Source organism: Rhinoraja longicauda, chromosome 35, assembly GCF_053455715.1.
Source record: "Rhinoraja longicauda isolate Sanriku21f chromosome 35, sRhiLon1.1, whole genome shotgun sequence".
NCBI lineage: Eukaryota > Metazoa > Chordata > Chondrichthyes > Rajiformes > Arhynchobatidae > Rhinoraja > Rhinoraja longicauda.
Window position 1 is genome coordinate 22,495,413 of NC_135987.1, and position 21,986 is coordinate 22,517,398.

At 44.3% G+C, this 21,986-nt stretch overlaps 1 protein-coding gene across 1 annotated transcript; it reads right to left on the reverse strand.

Moving 5' to 3' along the window:
* Positions 1-3,546: 3,546 nt before the first annotated feature.
* On the reverse strand, positions 3,547-20,015 carry LOC144610060 (non-selective voltage-gated ion channel VDAC2). The gene is made up of 9 exons (XM_078428571.1): positions 19,876-20,015; positions 13,946-14,017; positions 10,498-10,547; positions 9,280-9,432; positions 8,680-8,732; positions 8,368-8,595; positions 8,040-8,190; positions 7,895-7,952; positions 3,547-7,188 (listed from the first exon to the last, which is right to left on the reverse strand). Exons 2-9 carry the CDS (start codon positions 14,010-14,012, stop codon positions 7,097-7,099), a joined length of 852 nt encoding a protein of 283 aa, XP_078284697.1. The 5' UTR covers positions 14,013-14,017; positions 19,876-20,015; the 3' UTR covers positions 3,547-7,096.
* Positions 20,016-21,986: the final 1,971 nt, after the last annotated feature.

Genomic DNA, 21,986 nt, shown 5'->3' on the forward strand with positions numbered 1-21,986 from the left:
TTTTGGCCATTCTGCAACACACCCAGGGAGAATTGGGCTTTCAGCCAGAATTGCCACAGTTCAGTCGGTCAATAGTTGCTCCATAATAAATTGACATTTTAAATGGGACATAGCATTGCATGTCTCTGACCCGCTGAGTTACTCCAGCATTTTGTGTCTACCTTCGATTTTAATCAGCATCTGCATTTTTTTCCTGCATATGTCAACACCCAGATCACTTTCGACCTTCGCTCATGCACACTCAAACCAGCACGTACTTTGCTCGCCTACTCTTCCTACTTTGCTAGACTGCACTGGGACTGCACAAGGTGATGGACACAATGTCTTACCATCACACAAACCCAAGGCACTGAGTTAACATGGAGCGTTTTCTCATTGAGCAGCTTCACAACAGCCTAACTATGTTGACATTAGAAAAGAAAATAGGACATCATCTCCACTAGACCAAACATTTTTAAAAATCTGTGAAGTAGACTGAATTTCAGAGGATAGGAGTTCCATTCGTGATCACACAGCATTTTATACAATCGGACGCCATCTCACTCTAGAACCACGCGATAACTTCACACCAAAAAGGATGCAGTGATGAAAAAAATTGCAGTCTAACCAAGCAGAGAGTCCACATCTCAATCCATGCCACTTACCCAATGCTCTTGCCTGCTCTGTGGATGAACATTTACAGATCACTGGGATCAGCTCTTCACACTGGATTCAATAGAAAAGTATTCAGTCACATGAAATAGTATTTTCATAATGAACATAGTTCTCCAAGCTCGTATGATATTTATTCTGTGATCTGCAATCCTGTGGCACTAACTGTATGGAACTCTATCCCCCGCCATTACTAGTTTAGTTTAGCTTAGCTTAGTTTATTACTGTTATGTACCGAGCTACAGTGCAAAGCTTTTTTGTTGAATGCTATCCAGTCACCGATTGCAATCAAGCCATTCACATTGTGCAGCTACAGAGTAAAGGGCATAACTTTTGGTGCAAGATAAAAAGTCCAATAGTCACATTAAAGATAGTTCAAAGGTCTCCAATTAGGTAGTTAGGTTAGGAGCGCTCTCTAGCTGATGAGAGGACAGTCTAGTTGCCTGATAACAGCTGGGAAGAAACTGTCCCTGAAGCTGGAGGTATGTGTTTTCAAATTTCTGCACCTCTTTCCTGATGGGAGGGGAGGGGAGTGAAGAGGGAGTGTCCAGGGTGAGATTCATGCTAAATCCAAGTGGACTAAGTCCACTGACTCCACCAGCAGATTCATACAGCATAGAATTAGACCCTTTGGTCCACCATATCGATTTCACCATATCCATACCATTTACCAGTTCTTGGTCTAGAGCCTTAGCTGCCTTGACAATTCAAATCTTTATCCAGACACATGTCCAATGCTGGGCAAATCTCTGCCTCCACCACCCCTGAAGGGATTCCAAATCACAACAACCACCTGGGTGAATTTGTTTTCTCAATGATCACCTCTAAACATCCTGCTCCTCAGCTTCTGGTCTCAGGCCCTCTGGTCTCAGGCACCCTAGCAACAGGGACAGGTTTTTTCACCTGTCTGTGCCTCACATAATTTTCTACATTGCCACCAGGTCGCTTTTTAGATTTGTACACTCCACAAACCCAGCCCATCCAGCTTCATCTCGTAATTGGGACTGATAATCCCAAGCGACATCCTGGTGAATCTCCTCTGCACCCTCTCCATACTATCACCCCCTTGGTGACCAGAACTGCACACAGTACTCCGGCTGGGGCCTATCCAGTTACTGAGATATCGTTTGGAATACAAAGGGCAGAGCCCAGGACAAAGGAGCAAACACTGAGGGCACACCAAGGCTCTATGCAGCTGAGGGAAAGGCAGGGTGTAGAACAGCATGCACCCTGAAATATGCAAACACACCAAGCTGCTCGCTCGAGGAAGCTGCATAAAGGAAATGGAAGGTAAACCTCATAAGAAATTAGATTGATAGGCCTATCATATACGCAGAGATATTTTAAATGTATAGGGAGCAAGCCATCTAGAAGTGAACAAAAAGAAACCTCTTCATGGGGAGTGCCTGTAATGTTTGACCCGAGATGGAGGCAGGCCCTCACACACTTAATGATCTAAATAAAGTCAAATCACCCAGCCGGATAAGGCTATAGCAAATCTATCAAGCAGTAAAATCCAGAAGAATCTTGGAGTTGAAGTCCATAGCTCCCTGAAAGTGGAGACAGATAAGAGTGGTAAAGAAGGCATATGGTATGCTTGCCTTCATCAATTGTGGCATGTAGTACAAGAGGCAGGATGTCATGTTGCAGCTCTAAGACTTTGGTTTGGTCACCTCTGCCATGTTGCATGCAGTTCTGGTCACCCCAACACAGGAAGGATGGGAAGCCTAGCAATGGTCAAGGCTATTGTAAACGTAGTGGGATCCCGACTCCAGAAGAAATTAATAATTTACCTGGCCAGAGGAGCAGCAGAATGCAGGCAGACAAAGTTGTAGTGCGGTAATAGGAGAGCAAAAGCCAGAGGCTCAGACCCAGTGACAAAGGCTGATGAAGACAGAACCACGGCAACTGTGTTCAGGAAAAAAGGCTGATGACAGCGGGATCCTAGTGGAAGGTGGTGAGCAGAGGTGAAGGGATCCGAACGTTGCTAATTTAAAATGAGCCGTTAGAGGATGTGTGATACAACATTAACAGCCCGTCATGTCCTTGCCATTCATCAAGTTCCCAACACATATACCCAGTACTTAGCCCATTGCCTTCTCTCCCTTGGTGATTCAAATAATTATGCAGATACTTGAGCAATGAGTCTCCCCACCCCCACTTCATGCACTTAAAATTATTTTTGGATCTGGTTTAAGAGAAACAGCATTGAAACACGCCCTTTGGCACAGAATCCATGCCAACCATCAATCACCCGTTCACACTAGTTCTGTTATCCCACGTTTGCATCCAATCCCTACACACAGGGAGGGTGGGGGAAGAGATTTACAATGGCCAATGAACCCACAAACTCATGTGCCTTTGGGACATGGGAGGAAATCCGAGTACCTGGAGGAATTCCAGGTGGTCACAGGGAGAACATGCAAACTCCACACAGACAGCACCCGAGGTCAGGACCCAGGTCTCCAGTGCTGTGAGGCGACAGCTCTACCAGCTGTGCCGCCCCATTAGGATATTCCTTAATCTTGCCTGCCAGATATTTTGTGTTCCCATTTTGTTAACGGTGCGAACTGATGAATTTACATTTTTTTTAAATCAGGCATAGTTGAGTGGGACCGTGCAAGCGAGGACAGGGGGCTTTAAGCAAGCTGAGGACTGCAGCACAGCAGCCAGCAATATCACAGCGTAGAATCAGGAGATGTCAAAAGCACATTTACAGCATGGCAGAGGTGACATGGACTGCAGAGTGTGGAAGCCCCACTCACTGGCAGAGGTTGCCTCAGTGATGTGCCCGTGTTTGTGCAGGAAGCAGAAGGCAGTGACACGTCTAATGAAAAGTCAATGTATGGCAAAGCAAATAGAACCAATAAGTTACACAAATACCTCCACTCTGCTCTATGTATGGTTCTTTATTGGTCATTGTTAAGCTAGGTAAAGGCACATGACATGGGCAAAGTTAACAATACAAGGTTAACAATATTTTCTAATCGTTCATAGTTTAATTACTACAAATTCCTAATTACACTAACACGTGATCATGAGGTGCAGTGGGTGCAATAAATGAGAACTTCATTGGCATCAATAATGTTCCACAGAAATCCTACGTCACGGGATTTAGAACGTCCTAAGCGTGTAATCTTTAATATATATCATTCCTTAAATAGAAGCACAGTTCAGGCAAATCTGGATTTCAACAGACCCTTTCCAGGAGGACCTTAGTAAAGGATTCCATGTGTTACGTTCAGGTTCTTAAATGGAACACTTAACATTAGCAGACGACTCCCGATTCAGACACACAATGGTAACGCCAAATTAATCCAAATAATGAAAGAGAAATTAAACTTTAGGCCCTTCAGCAAACTCACTGCCAGTAAAAGATGGCCAAGAACAGGACTTAATATGCCCACCTTTGCTCAATAGAAATAATTTACACCAAAGTTCCCATTCACTCATGTGACAATTCATGTTTGCAGTTGTGCTGCCTCAATGCATCTGATTACAGGAGCTGCCAAAATACTTGCTACCAGGGCTACCATTGCAACTGCACACCTTGCACAGATCCTGTTGAAATGTCCATGGAAACAGCAGTACAGTACAACTACATGCTAGTCTCCCCTTCATTAAACACAGTTTCACACTGACAGCTTCAGAACATTGAAGCTAGACAAAATGCTGGTATAACTCAGCGGGACAGGCATCTCTGGAGAGAAGGAATGGGTGACGTTTCGGGTTGAGACCCTTCTTCAGACTGAGAGTCAGGGGAGAGGGAAACCAGAGATATGGAAGGGCGAGGTGTGAAAACGACAGATCCAAGCAGATGCTACTCATTGTTGGCTGAGGGGAAGGTGACAACGAAGCATACAAACAATGAACTTAATCAGGATAGTGAAACTAGTCTTAGAACATTGTCCATTGTAATAGATGCACCAACATGCCCAAACACAAGATTCTAAAATACTGAATTTGTGTCCAGGATTTTATTCTTGGCTTTCAACGTATAACATTGCTTGTGCAGACGAACCGATATTACATTCATCACCACAGATTTAACTTTCGGTTGAGGCCCACCTCCATTTGCCGTGCGGAGTGTCACAGGCAAAATATTGACGTTTCCTGGCAGTAGAGGCCTCCACACGGCAGTAATGTCCAAAACCCATGAGGCAACAAACCCCAGCCCCTTGCTCAACCAGGTGGGAACTAGAGATGTCAGTGTTCTCTGGGAGTATGGCTCCTTCAGCTGCCAGTGACATAGGATTCTGCTTCACACTCCCAGCCCATTGCAACATGGAGTCGGGAATAAAAAGTACAAGGGAACAGAAAATTAAAGAAATTGGACAATTGAGTCCCCCAGCCCCACCTTCTGTTTACAGAAACTTTCCGCTACGTTGTTAAGAATCTTGAGCGACACCCACAATGTGCCGCAGGCAATCTTCAGACTATTGCCGACACTTTAATCCATATGGTGTTCCATAACAACAAAACCAATGTCACCGTGTAGGAAGGAACTGCAGATGCTGGTTTACACCAAAGATAGACACAAAATGCTGGAGTAACTCAGCGGGTCAGGCAGCATCTGCAGAAAAGGAACAGGTAATGTTTCGGGTCGAGATCTTTCTTCAGACAGAAGGGCCTTGCCCCGAAACATCACCCATTCCTTTTCTCAAGATGCTGCCTGGACTGCTGATCACTCCAGCATTTTGTGTCTATTTTCTTGTGTCTATTTTCTTGTGTCTATGGCAATGTTACTGCCTGGGAGTGTTTTTTTATTCCAATAAACATCCAGGTTAATTCAGCAAGGCATGAACTGGACATCACCCTCGATTATTAAATTAATTACTTTCCAGATTAATCAAATGTCAGCTTTAACACTACAATAGTCAATTGAAAGTGATCTAAATCGGCAAAGAGACGTATGGAAAAGCAATATACAGTACTAATCATTCTACAAGGTCAAAACTTTATTGCTGTAAAAGTGGAACATGCAAGCCAGGCAGCTGAGCATTCCTGGCATTTGTTTTGATTTTATATTTCTATTGTCAGCAGTTTTGATTTTCATGTAGTTTTACGGGTACCACCCTCAAACAGCAGCACGACAGTACAAGTATAATACTCGTTCTGGTGCCCGTCCTGCTCAACTACAGCCAAACAAATGCTCATTTAGGATTAAAACAACTGACCAAGCCACACCAAGAGTAATCAAGCCTATTTCCTAGCAAGAGCATATTTCTGTCTCATTTGCTGACTATTCAATTATTAATGGGCTAACATTAAACCGTAAAATCTTTCTGAATTTGCCCGGGCAAAATCAATTGCAAGAGAAATGACAGAGGTGTCAAGTTACATCAAGTGCTCATCCAACAAACAACCTTCCTCAAAGACTATTTCCTTGTTAGCTCTGCAAAGCTGCGATACTGACCAATTTGTTGAATTTAGCATAGTAACAAAACCAGAAAGTACCATTATTTACGCAGCTACGAGCATCCTGGCTACAATTAGTTTTCTTTCATATACCAACTTTTTGTATTTTATCAATTAATCCAGTTCCTTCTCTTAAGCAATAATCATAATCAGCAGTCATTTTAAAAAGTGGAAATTGAAACACAAACCACATTTAAGAGGATACAAGTCTTCCCATTTAGACCCCCTGGACACTTCCTGCTTTTCCCCCACACCCAGCACAAAAGAGCTCATCTCCTGTTCTCGAATGCACTGTCAGCCACAGAGCAATGCTGCAGCAGCAGAGACATATGAGTTTGCAGTGATCAGACTACAATAGTTTAATATTATTTTGCAACTACTTCCCTTGGAACATGGAGCTGCAAGAAATTCTCCAGACAAGTGCTTCCTTCACACAGCTGAGCAACAGCTGGAGAAATGCAAACATTATTTCCTTTCACTGCCACCAAGTGACCTACTGCACTCCCCTGGGGAAGTTGTAGCAGCTTCAAGTGTTACACAAAAGAGCAAGAGGGATAAACAACTGTATTTGATTTTTTTATTATCATTCAGCATCAACTGTATGGATTTGGGATACCGAACATAGTTTGAATTTTTGCTACACAGAATCCATAAAATGTTTCAAGTGTAATTTGGATAATTTCAATTTATCCAATTGCAGGTGAACTGACGTAGCACGTCTCAAGATAGACATTAAATCAGGAACCATGCAGTCACCACTTGTTTGTATCTTTTTTTTCATTATTTAGGTTGTTGTCGTAACAGTTAAATACATTTTAAATGATGAGTGATCTAGGACTTCTGAATTACCTTCTAGAGAACCAATTTCACACAAAAGAACAGATGAAAATATTAAAGTTCTAAAAATACAGGTGCGCGGTTGATTTGAAACTTTCTTTCCAGAAAAGCTTGTTGCTCAAGTTGGAATTACACGTCACGGCCAAACGTTGCTTTCTTCTGATATCCCTTTTCATCCGAGGTTCTCATCTTAAGCTTCCAATTCAAGACCCAGGCCAAGTTTGTGACCACCAGAATTGAAACCCTTCCCATCAATCAGGGTGCACAGTGTCAGCTTTATCCCTGGAATCAACAAGCCAGTGGTTAAAAACACAACAGTGCCATGTTTTGCAGCAGTTTTGCATCAAGCTCCTGTTCACCAAATCTCTGGCAGAAGGCAATGATGAGACTACACAGCTCTCAGCGCAGTGCAACCTCACCAGACCAGTCAAACACTGCAAGCTGCAACTCCAGTTTAAAGCTTCTCTCCTGCCTTTGTCAACTTCAGCAAAGAGGGGAATAAGCAGGTAAGTACAATTAGCAGCGTAGAAATCAGCCTGCTGAGATAGGACACAGCATCTTACCCATCAACAATGTCACTGTGAAATCTACACTAACTGCACATTCACTGACGATAAACACCTCACAAACTTGGAACCTTCAGCCTTACTGGGCATAGAAATGTGATAAAGCAGCTAAGAGACAGGCAGAAACATTCAAGCTGTGGAACATGCTCTACTTCAGGGACTCCAGACATTCATCTTCATGTTCTCGGGATTGGCAGCTCATTTTCCAGTTTGGGTTTTATTAAACATCTGAGGGGTGACGAGGGGAGTGTGGGCTGGTTGAACAAAGCTGCAACTGTCAAGCACTTATTCTGAATCCAGAGGAAAGGGGGGGGGTTCAATGAGCTCTACAGAAATCCCACTCCAATCATTTTACAGTTATCCAACCCATCTAACTACGCATCGCAGCAGTCTTACAACACATAAAGCAGCTGGAGACGTACCTGGCCTAAGAACCTGGCTGTAACCTATTCCAATTAGGCTGGAGTTGTTGACTTTTGCCTGAAAGAGATCAGTAGATGTTAGTAAGACAAAAATATTGAATTACATTTAAATGACAGGGATTAGAAACCAGAAAGATGCACTCACAGAAATGGAAGCAGTGGAGTCGAGCTGGTATTTAGCAGCAATGCCAAAGCGGGTGCTGTTGTTGCCGGCGGTCCAGGCAAGGTTCACTGCCGTCTCCAGACCATCGCTCACCTTCTGGTAGATTGATCCGCCAAATTCAGCACCGTCATTCCTGCAGGTAAAGTAACCACTTGGTTTAGCTGATTCATGGATAATCCAAAAAGCAGCATTTGCTCATTTACAGACCAAGATTTCGATTTCAATAACGAAAAGAAAAAGATAACTCGCTGCCAAAGCCAAAATTCAAGAGTTTTACCTAAGCAAGCATCATTCTATTAACATAACTTACACGTTAGTGTGTAGCTGGAAATCTCCGGTTTTGTAGCCTACTGCAAAGTTGTTCTGGGTGAGTTTTGACTTGGCTGTGTCAAAAGACATTTGGTAGCCAGCAAGCCAACCCTCATAGCCAGCTACTGCCGAGGCATGGATGGCAGGGCCTGCAAAGTCAAAATCCACATCACAGCCCAGGTTGACATATTCACGCTTGTAGGCAGTTTTCACTCTGCCACTTTTCTTGCTGTGGAGGCAAAGTACGAAAGTTTAGCATCCTGTTGACACCAGAAAACAAAGCTGCTGCAATATCTTTCAGTGCTAGAATTACCCTGTGTTAGGCGAGAAGGTGGTGTCAAATGTCAGCTTCAGACCTTTGGCAAGCTGGCAAAGCAAAACAAACACTGTTTCAGTGCACAACCCAACATTCAAGTCACAATTTTGGAGATAAATGGGGTGTAATACATTTCTTTTTGTGCCCAATATCACAGGTAAGTAAACAAAAGTAACTAGATGAGGGACATGGAGACAAAGTGCCCACTTGTGTATTGTTGAAAAAATAGCCCAACTACTCTTTCTTCCTCGCGATAATGAGCACTGCTGGTGAGTTGTGCCATGCAAATGTTCACACTGGCACCAACAGTTTTCAAAAAGGTAAACTCTCAGCCCAGAATTTTTTTGTTTCCACCCTCACTCGCTCATTAAATTTCCAATATGCTAGAGGAACTCAGTGGGTCGAACAACATTCATGGGGAGGAAATAGGGGTGCTGAAATAGGGCTTCAACATACAATGTCAACGATTCCTGCCCCACCACACAACAGATGATGCTCAGCCTATCAAGTTCCTCCAGTAGACTGTTGCTCCAAATTACTGCATCTGCAGCCTCTTGTCTCCAACTCAACTTGTCATCAACTAAAATGAATAATTACCTGATCTTCAATTGCAATTTCTGTGCCCAAAGTGTTATCGGTGTTCCATTTCTCCGTAAACGTGAGGCCGTATTCAGACCACTTGTACTTGGTTTCCAAGCTGCCAGACACCTTTCCACTTTCAGTGTTTGAAGATCCAGAAGTTGTGAATTCCTGTTAAATTTTGAAATAATGGGCATTCAATATTATTTGTAAATACAGACCAACTTAATTGATGAATTCTGCAGAATCATATCTACCCACTGTGTAACATCTTCAGTCATTTACACTGGGCCAGTTATGAGTGATAACCACTCGCATTCCATTCTACAAGGACATGGAGCACATCTTTCTGGAATACCTCTCAGCTCAAAATGTCCTATTGCTGCATGTGTCGTTTACCAAAACACATTACCTTAACTTGTTTCACCACATGGGGGGGAGGAAGGAATCCATGAAGATTCCTGGCTTCTCTTCAAGAACAATTACTTTGAATGGAAACATTGTTGGAAGGAACCATCATGCCACCAAGGCACACAAAACATATGGTACGTAGCCGGAGCCTGAAAATGAGCAAGCCAAAGTTTATGGTCTCTTTATTCCTCCTCCATTGCTTACATAGGACAATAATCCAGAGCGAAGGAGGCAGAGGGGTGACATCATGGAGGTGTATAAAATCATGAGGGGGATAGGGTGAATGAACAGGGTCGAGAAATCAAGAACAGGAGGGCACAGGTTTAAGGTGAGGGGGCGAAAAGGTTTATTTTTAGTGTGCCGATGCTTCATTCAGCACTTCCTTCTAAACTCATCACTCAACCAATTGTTCCCTGGGTTAATATTAATGGCACAGTTGGGGGTGTGAGCCCAAGAGGTTTAGAGAAGGTTTCATGCATTTGTGACAGTGGGCCCACTGGTGACGAAACAGACTATCCCAGGAGGTGAAAAGTGAAGGACCATGCCTGCATTGGCCTACTGAAAGGGCCAGACACTGTACTCCTGAACACAACGAAGGGAAGACCTCTCAACCCGACTGTTATTAGGGTTAGGGTTAGATTAATCTGCTGTGTAGATTAATCCTCCAACCAGTTCTTTATGGATGACCACATTTTCCTTGAAAAAACATTTTTTCTTTGAAGATCCACCTCCGAACATTGTGAGCTAATATAATCACACAGTACATACTTTACCAGGGACAAATAAACCAATTCTGTTGGCAAGAAAGTAGTAAATTAAACTCACCACTCCACTCTGTGACTTGGTTTTCACTTCTAGTTTTACCAAACCGAAACCTGGAACATAGGAGCACACAGTCAGAACAAGCCGTTGCATTTTCATGACATTCAATTCAAAATGGCGATGAAAACATCCCCGTTAACAACATGAAAAGATTTTAACATGGAAACAATCCATAACTGAATTGTATTATTTGACTTTATAGTCATACAGCATGGAAACAGGCCCTTTGGCCCAACTTGCCCACACCAACCATATGCCCCATTCCACCTGCCTGCATGTGGCCCATATCCTTCCAAATCTATCCATTTATCTGTCAAAATGTCTTTTAAACATGGTGATAGTGCCTGCCTCTACCTCCTCTGGCAGCTCATTTCATATAGCCACCACCTCTGTGCCTCTCAGGTTCCTATTAAATGGTTGGCCTCTCACCTGAAAAGTCCTCTGGTTCTTGATTTCCCTCCTCTAGGTAAAAGACTGTGCATGCATCTGATATATTCCTCTTGTGATATTATACACCTCTATAAGATCACCCCTCATCCCCCTGCACTTCAAAGAATAAAGTCCAAGCCTGCTCAAACTCTCCCTAGAGCTCAGGCAATGACTGATAAAGGCCAATGTACCGAAAGCCTTCTTGACCACCCTACCTACTTATGACCATGTTTTCGGGAAACTAAAAGCTGCACTCCTAGATCCCTGCCATTCACTGTGTCGGTCCTTCCCTGGTTTGACTTCCCAAAAAGGAACACCTCACACTTATCTACATTAAACTTCATTTGCCATTCCTCAGCCCACCTCCCCAACATCCTGCTGTAATTATTGGTAACCATCTTCATAGCCTACAATACCATCCACTTTAGTGTCATCTGCAAACATACGATTCATGCCTTCTACATTCTCATCCAAATCATTGATATAAACCACAAACAGCAACAGGACCAGCACCAATCTCTGAGGTACACCACTAATCACAAGCCCCAGTCTGAAAAATAACCTTCCTCTACTTCCTTCCATGAGCTTCCAGTCAGCTGGCTCTCCCTGGGTCCTGTGCGATCTAACCTTCCAGAGCAGCCGACCATGCAGAACATTATTAAAAGCCTGGCGGAAATCCATAAAGACAATGTCTACGGCTTTGCCCATTTGAACCTTTTTAATTACTTCCTCAAAAAAAACCCAGCATATACTGCCCCAAAACCAGTAAACATTTTTGATATTAGACAAAATACTAAGTTATACCCATGAAGAAAGAATGAAGAAACAAAGAATAAAGCCGATAAATATCTCTATAATCAAAAGATGCAACAGCCTGGGATGATTCCATTTACAAGATCTTGAGACCATCAAATCAAGAGCCATAAATAAACAGAAGTGTGCATTCTCTTCATCTGACACCTTCTGTCACCTGAAACAACCAAGGAGCAGAATTGAATAGCACAAAGTAGCCAGAATATCCTCAGGCAGACAGGAAAAGAAAGATGCGATAAAGGGGTTACAAGATGGGAGGAAGTTGGATCACAGAGACCAATAACACCAAAAAGGATCTACTGGGCCACTGTCTCCATTTCTCGAACGGAAAACGATCTGCAATGGTAGGGAGTTTCTCAGTTTCAGGGCCCTGAACACTGCCTGACACTTTATCAACTGCCTTATCTATAACCAGATCTTATTGAATCTGTTATGACAAATGTTTAAATGTAACAATTCTAAATCAGCGTTATGGATGAGTACAAGTAATACCAAGCCTTTCATCCTATCTAGTATTCAATATCATGCTGAAGATAAACACAAAAAGCTGGAGTAACTCAGCATCTCTGGAGAGAAGGAATGGGTGACATTTCGGGTCGGGACCCTTCCCTGACTTTCTTTAGCATCAAGGTTACTTTCCAGCACCAACCCCATACCCATCGAACCTCCTACAGTCTGAAAATTGCAATGTCTAACTTACATATTCACCACCAAGCTCCACAACATGCTTGGGTGGAAAACTCAAAAAGATTCACTATCCTCTGGATGAAGTTGTTTCAACCTCTGTCCTGAATGGCTGGACCCTTGTTGTGAAGGATCTGAACATTTACACCAAAAGACTGATTCAGTACAATACCCGTTCCATGTGTGCAAACTGCTTGAAACAAGCCAGGAATCACCCTAGAGAAACAGAACCTCCACAAGCACACAAGCAGGCTGAAATGGCCAACCCTTATGCAGCTGAAACTAACTACAAGCAATAACACACCAACAGGCGAATGCAAGCATCTCGGTCAGCCAGTAAGTGGGGCTACACATTCAAGGCTATCGCGATACCACAAGGTATGATTATACAACTGTTTAAAGTTGGCGTCTGGAATGATAACACCAATGTCTATGTGTAGGAAAGAACTGCAGGTGCTAGTTTAAATCGAAGGTCCACACAAAATGATGGAGTAACTCAGATATTCTTCAGACTGAAGAAGGGTCTCGACCTGAAACGTCACCCATTCTTTCTCTCCAGAGATGCTGCCTGTCGCGCTGAGTTACTCCAGCATTTTGTGTCTACACCAATGTCCATACTTTTTTTTAAAATCTGCCACTTCTTGTATTATACTGCAAAAGATCTGTTCAGGAACAAGTTACAATCAGATTCAAATTGACTAAAGCAAAAGAATTAGAAATTATTTTGTAACCAACGACACTGTTAGAGAGCCAGGTTCCAGTAGAGTCGCATCACTTAAACTCCCTTCACAGATCTGTCTATACTCCATCAGAAAGGGCCAATTCAAACATATGTAAGTAGTGTCAAAGAATGTTATTCGTTCAAAAAAACAACCCAATTTGTTTACTGAATGCTAACTCATTGTTCAACGGTATAACGATTATGCAATTTCTCACACCCAAAACATATCCAAAAGCATTCTACATTAAGGGCCGTTTATCCATTTCAGATAAACTCCATCTCAGATAAGTAAATAATCATTTACAAAAAGGTGAACTGCTTCCGAAATAGAGAGAGAAAATAAATCACCTTGGGTCAGTGGTTTAGTGAATAGCTGGGAAACACATGACCCAGCCAGAACAAGAGCAGCCAAGCTTATCTAAGCTTTCTAGCCTCATTTAATGAACAGGTTGAAGGAAAATCAAAAATAATGAATGGCTTTGAAAGAGCAGGCAAGAAAAATGGTTCTCGGGTTATACAAATTGGTAGTTAAAGAACAAAAAGAAGATGTGGGAATAAAATGAAGGTCAATTGAATGCATTGTATAAAAAATATGGCCAACAGTAACAAGGTCCTGAATTTATAAAGAAATTAGGTGAACATTTATAAAATAAACAAATGGATTACGACCCATGAATAGATGCTACAGCAGGTAAAAAAGTGTAACTGAATGGTTTTCCTCTAGATTTTAACTGATGATACATGATCCAACCACATACATACAAACAGATCTATCTTTTACAGTGTGCGTGTAGAAATATTTACCATAGCCTTTGTTGAAAATATCTCTGGCTGATTTGCCAAGGTCTGCATATGATGGAGGTATGGCCATTGTATCTGCAAAGAACATTCAATGATAAACCAAATAATTTTACTTGATTATACCAATCCCTAATCCCAAAATAATTATACAAAGATTTTGCATGCCAAAAAAGTTTTAAAATCAAATCAGGGCTAAGCCCAAAACAATATTTACAAGCACACTAAAAATAAACCTGCCCAGAATGGCATTGGTACTCAGTGACAGTTAATTGGTATCAACAGGAACACACTTGGTTATCTGCAATGGACTCAGGTCATGGTATTCTTTTAAAGTCAATTATCAGCAAAAGTTATCCACATCAAATCTCCTCCAGGATATTGATCACCCAATATAAATTATCAACTTCCTTGGTCACTCAAACACAGTGGTGCCATTTTATCCCTCAAAACACAATGAGATGGATTTTAAAAGGATTTCCTACCACCTAATCCACAAGTTTTGAGTTTTTAACTTTGGACAACCATTTTAAAAACTATGTTAAACAACAGAAGGTCCTGCAGAATTCCCCGGAAATTCCCCAAAAGCCCAGTTTGTTCAGTTCCATGACATCAACAGTTGAGTTAGTGGCAATTCTTGAAATTAGCCCTACATCAGGTAGGAATGGAGATATTAAGCAAATTTACTAAATGCACAATTTAGCAGTAAAAATTGTATAGTTGTATAGCACACAACTGCAAATTGTTTTCAGGCCAGTTGTGTGCAGAGGTTGAAGTGCAGCAGACAAAGGGTGATCTAGAGGTACCGCTGATTGAGAATGACCGTGCGTAAATAAACCATTTCTCTGCAGTTAGGACAAAGACAGTAAATACTACCAGTTACCAGCTGCTACCAGTTAAGTAAGCATCCTCAATAACCTGCTAATGCCCAAAGAATCCTTCAAAACAGATGTGAAGTTGTCGGTAGACAAGGGAATGACGTGGGGAACGGGAATTAAAGTCTGGATCAGGCAGGGTCAGAGAGAAGCGAGAAGCTGGGTTGATGACTACATCCAGGATGCAAATCACAACCACTACTGGGAATGCCTTTGCAGAACATTCTAGATTTACTATCAACAGACATTAGCAAGAAAACAAATGTCATCCCATTGAATGATCATTCTTAAATCACGCTGTCTTGATATAGAAATGTGCAAGCATATTGGACCACTTCTAGCATTGCATTAAAGAACCAACTCAAGTCAAGTCAAGTCAAGTCAAATTTATTTGTCACATACACATACTCGATGTGCAGTGAAATGAAAGTGGCAATGCCTGCGGGTTGTGCACAAAAATAATTACAGTTACAGCATATAAATAAAGTTAATAAGTTACTAAACATAGCACAAAAAGTGTCGACAAAAATTTAGTCTCTGGGGTTATCAAAGTTGACAGTCCTGATGGCCTGTGGGAAGAAGCTCCGTCTCATCCTCTCCGTTTTCACAGCGTGACAGCGGAGGCGTTTGCCTGACCGTAGCATCTGGAACAGATCAAACAGCATCCTTTCCCCACAGCAACAATTAAGCTGTGCAATCCAAAGAAAGGAGACCAAATCTACTTCCAAAGAGAATGGCGGTTGATATTTTACAAACACCAGAGGCCCAAACTTGTACTTTCTTCACAGTGTAGGTATGGAATGAGGTCCCAGAGGAATTGTTTAAAGTGGCTACAATATCCAAAAAGACATTGGACGGATATGGGCCAATCGGGATGGGATTTGCGCAGGTAGGCAATTTGGTTGGCATAGAAACCTTGGTCTATTTCCATGCTCTATAATTCTGACTCTATACTTCAGAATTTTGCCCCTTAGGTCCATTAGCAGTAAAAGCAACCCATCTTTTAAATCTATGCCCTCTAGCTTTAGACTCCCTGACCTTAGGAAAGAAACTGACTATTTACCTTACCCATGTCCCTCACGGTTTTATACTTCTACAAGGTCAACCCCCAAACTCCTACACTCCAGGGGACGGTGTCACAGCCAATTTAATCTTGCCTTATAACTCAAGACCTTCAGATCAAGTATCATCATCGTGAATCTTTTCTGCACCCTTTCTTGGTTGATGACATCCCACAACTAATGACAAAAAATACACACAAAATACTTCCAAGTGTGGTCCCACTAACATCTTTTACTAGTTGTAACATGACATCCCAATTTTCGTATTCAACACCGTGATTGATGAAGGCAAACATGCCAAACACCAAACACCTAACACATGGCATCCCTGTGTGGTACCTCAGCTGCACGGAGGCAGAAAGGAAAGCTCTACAGCGGGTAGTCCATAGAGCTCAGAGGGCCATCGGAACACAGCTACCAAACTTGGAGGGCATCTACAACACACGATGCCTCAGAAAAGCCACCAGCATCCACAAAGATTCTTCACACCCCTGCAACAGTCTGTTCGAACTCCTTCCATCGGGCAGACGATACAAGGCCTTCTACGCCCGCACCTCCAAACTCAGGAACAGCTTCATCCCCAGGGTCATAGCTGCTATGAACCGGTCCTGCTGAGCCGGATGGCCACAACGCATAGATCAACTTGCACTTTACCCTGTCTAAAAACTGTTACAATTGTTTCGTTTCGTTGGGTTGCTGTTAATTACTTAAATTATTGCATCGTATGGGAGGCGCATTCCCAATCTCGTTGTACCCCTGGGTACAATGACAATAAAGATATATTGTATTGTATTGTATTGTATTTAGCACCATCTTTCTATAACACTAGAGAACAATGCACCTGGACTGCTAATTCTCTCAGCTTCATTATATCCTCCAGCACTGCCATTTACTTTGCAAGTTCTGTCTGGTAGGAATGAGTAGGTTACCCTATGATGAGCGTTTGTCAGGACCTGCTGGAGTTTAGAAGGGTGAACCTCATTTAAACATACAGAATAGTGAAAAGCTTGGATAGAGTGGATGTGGAGAGGATGTTTCCACTAGTGGGAGAGTCTAGGACTAGAGGTCATAGCCTCAGATTTAAAGGACGTTCTTTTAGGAAGGAAATGAGGAGAAACGTCTTTAGTCAGAGGGTGGTACATCTGTGGATTTTTTTGCCACAGAAGGCTGTGGAGGCCAAGTCAGTGGGTATTTTTAAGCAGAGATAGATAGATTCTTGATTAGTACAGGTGTCAAGAGGATATGGGGAGAAGGCAGAGAATGGGGGTAGGAGGGAGTGATAGATCAGCCATGATTGAATGGTGGAGTAGTCTTGATGGGCTGAATGGCCTAATTCTACTCCTATCACTTATGACCTTATGACTTATGGTTTAATTAACCAAAATACAACATTTTACCCCATTATACCTCCCCCACTCCCCATCTCCTGCCTACTGAATTCACTCACTTTAACGTATATTTGCCTGATTTGTTCCCACGTTTACGTTTTTTAATTTAACAAGCTATCCTTCAGTCACCTACCTTTCAACTCTTCAGACTCAACAATACTTATGATTCTGATAGAGCTGGCAACATCCCAGCAAGCGCCCACCGTGCCTCAGGATGTGAAATGAAAATGCCAAATAAGAACACAACAGGGACTTCATGTGACACTAAATTACCACTTTAACTATTGGCCACAAGTGGAATCCTGCACTGGTAAAATAAATACTCAAAACAGTTGGATTCCCCTATAATATTTCACCATCTTCCATGTCATGTGATGGCTTCCACAAACATTAATAATTGCAAGATTAAAAATGAATACAATATTCCATCTTCTACCATATCAATCCACACACTATCCAAACCCCTCTATACCATATTCTATTGTCACCAAGCTAGCTGCCACAAGGGACACAAAAGCAATGCCCAAAAATTGTTGATCTTGTTAATGGGAATCCTGCAGCAACCCAACTGAGATTACAAGTTCCACACATGGAAAGCAATGGGCCAAAGCAACTAACTGTCAGGCACAGCACATTGATTTAATCTGCAGGCGTACAGACACCATGCCCCGTTCAGCAAACATTTTCTCGTGAATTTAGATCCTTAAGCTTCACTTTGGTTTTAAGTTTGCAACAATATTACTGAATTCTGCAAACAAGGGGTTGATGATTTGTCAAATACATTTACAAACTGCACAAGGGCCTACAAAGATTAAGCTCAGTAAGTTTTTTTCATGCTACAGATAACTTTGTGCACAGGGAAGCAATTACCAACAGGCAGACAGGACCCATCTAATGTGCTGACGTGACCAGTCCCCAATCAGCAGAACTGCCAAACCCAACAGAATGTAAAAATATAGGCTGCAATGATCATGAAATAAGAGCAAGATTGGTGTGGATTTGTAACATATGCTCCAATTATCAGGTGTCCAGATGCAAACCAACCATTCTTTCCCTCAAAGCAATAGCCCATTTGGAAGCCAAATCAGGAGATACTAAAAACAACTCCTAGTGAGTATCCTCCCAACCGGTCAGGTATACATGTGTACTCAAACCTAATGCATTTCCTTCTCCCATAATGATATTCTAGCACTTTCAATAATTAAAAATATAAAACATTTGAAACCTATTATTTCAAAAAAGCTTATAGTTTAAGTGGAGCTGAAGAATTCGTTTAAAAGGAGTCATCCTTAAGAAAAGGGGCCAGATTTTGCAAATTAATAATTCCACTAGTGACACTACTGAAATAAATGATCGTGCAGATTTAAATATTCTATCCTCTGTTTACACCTTCCCGCCCCACAAGCTTACAATTACACTCGCTAGACCATTGCAAAGAAGCCTGACTCCAAGCTGCTCAGAACCCTGTGTGTTGAGGAGGAGCTGCACCGACTGGCTCTGGAAGGCGAGCGCCGGAGCCATGGAAGGTGAAGGACATGCCCGTCCTGTGCGGTCGCCTCCCCTCACGCAGCAATGCAATGGCCGCAGCTCCAGCAACCAACGGGAGGCGGGGAACCCGGGGCCGGTGTCTGTCTGTCTGGCCCCCGGCTTAAGGACGGAGCCGCTGCGGCTCACGGGGCACCGCCACCGCTCGCTCCTCCCCTCCCCGCCGCCATCTTGCGGACAAACACGCCGAGGCCTGGGCCGTGACCACCCGCCTCTCCTCCCACACCACCCCGAGCCTACATCTACCCCACCAGCATCGACCCACCCGGTCCCCCACTACCCCAACACCGCCCTGTGCAGGACCCCTGCCCCCTCCCCCAACACACCCCACCCCGCCAGTCCGCCCTGTACCCTGTGCTGCCCCCACCCCGGGATGGGGCCCACTACCCTGTACCCCACTACACCATGGGCCGGGCCGCCCTGTACCCCACCACCCTGTACTCCACTACCCCACTACCCTGGGCCCCACTACCCTGGGCCCCACTACCCCTGTACCCCACCACCCCGGGCCGGCCCGTGTCGCCACCCTATACCCCACCATGGGCCGGGCCGCCCTGTACCCCACCCCGGGCCGCCACCCTGTACCCCACCCCGGGCCGGGCCTACCCCTGTACCCCACCACCCCGCCCTGTACCTCACTACCCCTGTACCCCACCCCGGGCCGCACTACCCCGCCCTGTGCCCCTGTACCTCACTACCCCCGGGCCCCTGTACCCCACCCCGGGCCCCTGTACCCCACCATGGGCCGGGCCGCCCTGTACCCCACCCCGGGCCGCCACCCTGTACCCCACCCCGGGCCGGGCCTACCCCTGTACCCCACCCCGGGCCGCACTACCCCGCCCTGTGCCCCTGTACCTCACTACCCCCGGGCCCCTGTACCCCACCATGGGCCGGGCCGCCCTGTACCCCACCCCGGGCCGCCACCCTGTACCCCACCCCGGGCCGGGCCTACCCCTGTACCCCACCCCGGGCCGCACTACCCCGCCCTGTGCCCCTGTACCTCACTACCCCTGTACCTCACTACCCCCGGGCCCCTGTACCCCACCATGGGCCGTGCCGCCACCTACCCGCCGCCGCTCCGGGTTTAAGGGCGAACTGAAGGAGACAGCGCCGCGCACGCGCACGACCACCTCCAGCAGGGCCCCAGCCTGTGGCGGCGGCGCGCCTGTCACTCGGTCCCCGGACAGAAGGGGACAAACAAACTCCGCACTGCAGCGGATCCCCTCAGTAACATCTCCTCGGCACTCATGCACATGGAAGAGAAATCCCTGGCCGGCTTGACGTTTTACTACAGGCACTGTGCGGGTCAGCTGTGGTCCGAGGGCCCGTGTTGGCGGCCGCTCCGCTCTGCCCCCTGGCGACCGCTCTGCGAGTTGCGGACTCCCCTTCTCATTGCTACACTGATAAGACAAGATAAGACAAAAGGTCCAGTGCCTTATGGAACCTCTATCTTTTTAATATTATAAAAGATTACTCAAGCTTACAAAATAAAATTTAATAAATAAAGTAGGCGGTCAGGACATTAAACAGCTGAACGGTTGTCAGCAGTGCGTCCCGCCACAAGTCACCAACAGCAAGCTTGACTGAGGACCAACTAAACGAGGCGCACTGAGTAACGGTGCACTCTGGCAGATGGGCTCACAGCTCACCACGACACCTACTACCCATGGGCCGAACGGCCTGGCCCGTGCTGTATTATTTATATTCTATGTAACCACAACTCCACCAATTTTCATGTCATCTGCAAAAGTACTAATCACACCAACCACGTTTTCATTCAAATCAATTATATATGTAACAAAACACCCGAGGTCCTATCAATGATCCTTGTGGAACTTCATTAGTCAGAGACTTCCAGTCAGGAAAAACCACTCCCCTCTAGTTTCCGTGACCGACAATGTTAGATCCAACTTACCATCTCACTGTGGATCCAATTAATCCTCTGGACAGCCCACCGTGAGGGTCGTTGAAAATGATCTGGTACTGGAACATATACTGGAACATGGGTAAGAATATTTTTACAGCGGAGTGTGGCTGTACCAGAGTCTGACTGCGGAGGGCAGCAATGACTACAATAACGGTAACATCAGAGAAAGACACAGAGTGCTGGAGTAACTCAGCAGGTCAGGCAGCATCTGTGGAGAACAAGGAGAGGTGACGTTTCAGATCAGGAGGACCCTTCTACAATACAGCCAGAGAATTCTGGCTCACAATTCCGGGAGATGGTGCCCGCCTTTGACAGCCTCCTGCAGTCATGCATGACTGACTCACAGAAGATGACTACATTCTGTTTTCACTACACTCCCACTCAGTTGCCCAGATAATTATGCAACAATTTAGCAGCTGGTAAATGGAAAAATATGGCCTGCTGCTGATTTAACCAGGGTCAAAGATATGGCCTGCTGCTGATTTAACCAGGGTCAAAGATACTTCAAGATGTTTAAGATTGTTCAGCAGCTGACTTGCTTATCGCCCATTCCTCATCATTTCACCAGCTATGGCTGCATTACCCGTGACACAGCGGTCTGGGTGGATGCATTACCCATGACACAGCGGTCTGGGTGGATGACAGTCAATCATGTTATGCATTACCCGTGATACAGCGGTCTGGGTGGATGACAGTCAATCATGTTATGTTTAGGTTATTTTTCCAGAGGTACTGATGCTCCAATGACCCATTGAATAGCACCTGCTCCCCAGTTACAGGGTGACTGTTCCCTGGACAAATCTACAGCCAATTTCCAGTCTCGCAAACTGGAATCGCCAGTCCAATGGCCCTGCATAGATGATGCCTGACCTACTTTTAGCATTTTATTTTGCAGTTGTAAGGAGAGGTTGGACAAACTTAGGTTGTTTTCTCTAGAGCATCAGAAGCTCAAGGGGGACCTGATAGAAATGTTTTACATTATGAGCGGCATGGATCAGGTACAGTGAATTTTTCCCAGAATGGAAATGTCAAAGACTAGAAGATATAGCAGTAAGGTGAGAGGGGTAAAGTTTAAAGGAGATATGCAGAGCAATTTCTTTTTACATAGATAATGGTTGAGAGTGCTTGGATCACACTGCCAGATACAAATAGGCATTGGATATGCAGGGAATAGAGGACTATGGGTCACTTTCAGGCAGAGGAGATTAGTTTAACTTGCCATCGTGTTCAGCATAGACATTGTGGGCCAAA